The sequence below is a fragment of the Cajanus cajan genome, chromosome 9 (genome assembly GCF_000230855.2).
Source record: "Cajanus cajan strain Asha chromosome 9, NIPB_CcT2T_4, whole genome shotgun sequence".
NCBI classification, from domain to species: domain Eukaryota; kingdom Viridiplantae; phylum Streptophyta; class Magnoliopsida; order Fabales; family Fabaceae; genus Cajanus; species Cajanus cajan.
In genome coordinates, this window is record NC_138525.1 from 3,477,269 (window position 1) to 3,482,359 (window position 5,091).

At 27.8% G+C, this 5,091-nt stretch overlaps 1 protein-coding gene across 1 annotated transcript; it reads right to left on the reverse strand.

Moving 5' to 3' along the window:
- Positions 1-2,895: 2,895 nt before the first annotated feature.
- Positions 2,896-3,612, reverse strand: LOC109795548 (non-specific lipid-transfer protein A). Its single transcript, XM_020355086.2, has 2 exons — positions 3,175-3,612; positions 2,896-3,064 (listed from the first exon to the last, which is right to left on the reverse strand). The coding sequence occupies exons 1-2, from the start codon at positions 3,531-3,533 to the stop codon at positions 3,052-3,054; spliced, it is 372 nt and encodes a 123-aa protein (XP_020210675.1). The 5' UTR covers positions 3,534-3,612; the 3' UTR covers positions 2,896-3,051.
- Positions 3,613-5,091: the final 1,479 nt, after the last annotated feature.

Consider the following 5,091-nt stretch of genomic DNA (forward strand, 5'->3'; position numbering starts at 1 on the left):
TTATTTTATATTTAAATTAAAATTTAAAAAAGTCTCCTAACATCACTTGTAATTAACTATGTACATGCTTCGATCTATGTTTATTCGTGTGTTTGGATATATGTTAGAATCATGTTGAACATGAATTTTGCACTTTCCATTGCATAAATAGAAAAACTATGTCAGTAATGGATTATGGATTGAGTTGAAAGTGAATTATGTTCAATAAAATTCACAATTAATTTACTTCCAAAAACGAAAAACCAACTATTATTAACTTTCCAAGTTTTGCTATGTGTGAAGTGGAAGTAAACAAGCAAACAAGTTAAATATTTGCACAAAAACAAACTTATCATTCATAATAATTTCACTTTATTATATTTGTCTTTAATAAGAGCACATCTGGATTATGTCACAAAAAAAGTTGTTTAATAAGTGTTCTCAAAGTAAATTTTTCTATCATCACCATATTTGGTATATTATCAATTTTGGTGTTTATTTAGTTGTTACAATTTTATTCTAAAAAATTCTTAATAAATTAAGAGGAAGACATTTTATAAATGATCATTGGTCTCAAATCCTAAACAATGTGATACTTGCATAATAAAATAGTAAATATATTAATTAACATGAGATTGTTTGAAAATTAAATTAAAGGTGTTGAATTTAAATAGTAATTAACATATAATTGTGTTATATATTTGGAATAAGAATTTTATTAATTGTAAGCGAATTTTTTTATTGAAAAAGTATTTGTTTTGGTCTTATTTTTTTATTATTATTACATATGCTTTTAGTTTTAAAATTTTATAGATTTTTTTATTAATTTAGTTCTTAAAATTTTGTCAATTAATAGTGACTAAAATTAAATAAAATTTGTTTAAAATTTTAAAAGCATATTCAATTCAGTTTTTTAACAAAAATTGTAGAATAAGTGCAGGTCGTGTAGTTTTTTATGTGATTATTACTGTGCTATTAAAGGTTTTTATGCTAATTGTTATGAAATTTTTAGTAGTAATATTTGTTTTTAATTTGGGAGAGGGTGATGGTTAAATGATTCATAAGTTAATTAATTTTTAATGTGAAAATTTACGGGAATGATATATAAATAATATTAAATGTTTATTTAAAATATATATAAAAAAAGTTTACCTCTAGTTTTTTAATTATTGTGTAAAAAGAAATCATTGTTCTTGTACGATGATTGATGAAATTGTATTATTTTTAAGAGAAAAAAAATCCATTCGAGTAACTAATTCTTACTTCACTTACAAATTGTAAACTTTAAAATAATCGTAATTAATTTTCAAGTGTTTTACTTTTACAACAATGAAGTTTACTAATAAATCATTCCATCCTTCTAGCCATTAACCAGCACTTGATATGGTAAAATATAATTTCTTTTGTTGTAAGAAGTATTTATCGTTAGCTAATTAACTATTTTTTTTAAAAAGACTCCTTCCTATTACTAGTCTACAATATAGTCTAGAGGAATTTGAGAACTAATATAGAAAAGCAAGCAATTGAGCATGTCCATGTGTTCTTGAGCTGCAAACCTATATTTTTTTTTCTAAGAATTAAACTCGATCAATTTTATTTTTTTTTTATTTTTAGTTCTCATAACAACTACTACATATTTCACATGAGTTTTTTTCACAAATAAAGCCCAAAACAAGTAAAATATTTACTATTTTGACAAATGACAATTAGACAATACCTTAATATTGTGTTGTATATTCTAATATCAACATATGTATCATGAGATGATAGTTATAAGCATAGTTTTAAAAACCGGACCGGTCATCGAACCGGTTAAGGTATTGGGTCAGTGGGTCAAAGGTTGAACCGGTGGGTCACTGGTTGAACCGCATGACTCGATTTTTATTTATTTTTATTAAAAAATATTCATATTAAATATATTTATACTTATAAATTTTAATAAATTCATATCTTATTTTAAATTTAAATTTTTCTATCTTATTTAAAATTATTTTTATTTTTATTTTGTAAAAAAATACATAAAAAAATTACATGTTAAACGGTATATTAATACAAATTAAAAATATAAATAATATGTACATATATAATATGCTTGCAATTAATATCACAAAATAATATATGTAATATTTACATAGATATTGAATTATTAAATATATAATTTAAAATTAATAATATACTATAAAAGTTATTTAAGTTGTATATATTGTAAACAAATATATTAGAACAAGTAGTTATTGTTATATTTAATAAGACTCCTTGCTTTTTCATTAAGAGATTCAATTTTCATTATTATTTTTGTGATTTATGGTTCCTTAAAAAAAATTTAAAAAAAAAAAGAAAAAAAAGTGGTTGAACCGGTTTGACCCACCGGTTCACCGGTTGAACCGGAAAATTGACCGGTTCAATCCGGTTTGAAACGGGTCGACTGCATAACCGATCCAACTTTAGATTCGGACCGGCTGGACCACCGGTTCCCGGTCCAACCGGTCCGACCGGCCGGGTCGGTCCGGGTTTTAAAACTCTGGTTATAAGTAACAAATTAAATCTTTTCTTACCTAATTATAAGTAATAATTTTTTAAGTTATTTAAAGTTAATTTTCTTTTATACCTTTTATTTATTATTAATTGTATTTTTTATACATTCACTTATAATTAACATTAAATATAATAATCACTTAAAGTAAAAAGTATATTTAAAATAAAAATTAAATTTATGATAGAATAAATTTTAAGATAAATATATTAATTATTTTATTTTGATCTTGATAGTTTGTCCTGTATTATTTATAATTAGAATTAGAAAATTATTTCATCAAATTTATTTTGATCAAACTTGTGTTTGGCTCATAAATCCTTGATCTTAAATGCTTTCAACATAATTATACCCAACTAATCTATGTGATGGAGATGCATCGATAAAAAAGCACACACAATATTCATTAATTTTGCAAATCAAATGTTTGTTTCACATCATCGACAAGCTATGTTCTTTTATTTTTTCAAGACAACCACTCCATGCATGCATATGCATTCATCCTTCTAATGCACTTACTATTTTTGCTCTTCCCGAGCTCAAGGAGTCAACCTGTAAAAAAAAATAACATCAATGAATGTAAATCATTAACATTTATGATGGCTATTAATATTATGTGTATGGATTAATGAAGAAAAAAAAAAGCATAAATGAAAACTTACTTGTTGCAATCGGCGTTCTTACTTATGGGAAAACCCAAATCAAGACGACACATTCGAGGAAGTGAAATGGCCCTACCTTGGACAAAGTTAGGAAGGTGAGTTACAGCTTCTTTAATGCATTTACATGCAGCACGTCGTTCATCTTTGGTTGTTGCTGAAGCTTTCAGTTCTTTAACACCTTCGCAACACGCCGCTGGAGGACCACCGGCACTAAATCCACCGCTGAGGTAGTCTGTGCATGGTTTCAATGATCTTTTCGCTGCTTCACAATCGTAGCCCTTTCCTGCTGGCTTTGTAGCTGTTGTTGTCCATGCAAATACCACTAGCAGAGCTGAAATTGCTACAAACACTCTCTTCATTTTGCAAAGATAGTTTCTGTGATCTCAGTCAAATTTCTAGGATTCACTTGTGCTTTGATATATGTGGATGAATGGAAGGTTAATTAAGAGAGGTATTAATAATATGGCTATAAATGAAGGACATTAATTGTTAACTTAATTTAATGATATAGCTATAGTTATGGAAGTTTGACTTCTTGTTTTTTACTTGGAGGGTGTTCCTTGGAGAAGGCCACGTACACAAAATGGTACTAACTCGTATTTTGTTCATATTCTCCTTTTGCATTGATGATTTTGAATTGTAATTATATTGATTTTGTTTGTTTCAAGCATTTAATTCCATGTATAATAATTTCAAAAATATTATGAGTATTAAATTTTTTTCACAAGCATTTATGAAAAAAAATGAAATTAATTTTTTAATTAGCTAAAATTGATTTGTTCATAAGTTAACTTATAAAACTCATTTATTAACTTTTTTAAAATCTTACTTTTAACTTATGCATACATTAGTTTTAACTTATGGAAAAATTTATTTTGATTTTTCTTCCTATTTTCTTTTTTTATAAGAGTACTTATGGATAATTTTATTAATATATTATAAATGTATTCAAACAAAAAATAAAATAAAATAATTCATCTTCATAAAGAAATTTTCTTCTGATTCTTTATTTATAAGTTACATTAAACATCTTTTTCACTGAAAAAAATTTATAAGTACTTCTAAGAAAAAAAATTATAAAAATGAAATAAGTTTATATTATGCATAAATATTTTGTAAGCTTATTTCTTATTAATTTACCTAAAATCTAATTATTATTTTATGTATAAACTAGTTTTAGAAATGTTTAGATACAAGTCATGATTGTTTTTGAATATTTCTTTACTAAAAACAAATAGTTATTTTCTGTAAGACTCACGACCTCTCCCTCTCTTTTCTCATTCTCTTCACTCACACTCTCAATTATCTCTTCCCTTTTCTTGCTTTGGTCTCAAGTTCTCTGGACTTGTTGGGTGTGTAGGTGTTGATTCGTAGTGTTGGAAGCTAGTTGAAGTTCTCTTTCTCCGTTGGTCTCCGTTCGTCCTTCTTCTTCTTCTCCGCTTGCCCATAACTTGAAATTTCTTCTCACCGAGGTAAGGGAAACTAGGTTTATGGCTGTTTGGGTTAGAAATGAGTTCATAAACTCATTGTGTGATTGATTATCTACTGAATGATGAGCTATTGTGATGAAAATTCGTTTTCGGTGTTTTCGGGGTTTTTGGTGAAAATTCAGGTTTTTGCTTGTTTGATGGTTGCATGTGTAAAAAGGTGGTATTTTTGAGTTGTTGATTGAAAATGTGGCACTTTGGATGGATTGCATGTGCTTGGAGTGTTGACTTTTGCAGGTTTTAAAGGAAATTTTTGAACTTGGGGAGTTGTTGCTGAGTATCACGCCGGGCACAGTTCTTCGCGTCAGCGCGTGACCATCAGAGGGCTCCATTTGGGCAAGCCCGCCGGGCGCAAGGGTGTGTGCGCCAGGCGAGCTTGAGAATGTGAGCCTCTGGATGGCCCACGCCGGGCGTGGCTTGGACCGCGCCG

Excerpts from the sequence above, each read along its gene's own strand:
- LOC109795548 (XM_020355086.2), bottom strand. The coding sequence starts at position 3,533 with ATGAAGAGAGTGTTTGTAGCAATTTCAGCTCTGCTAGTGGTATTTGCA.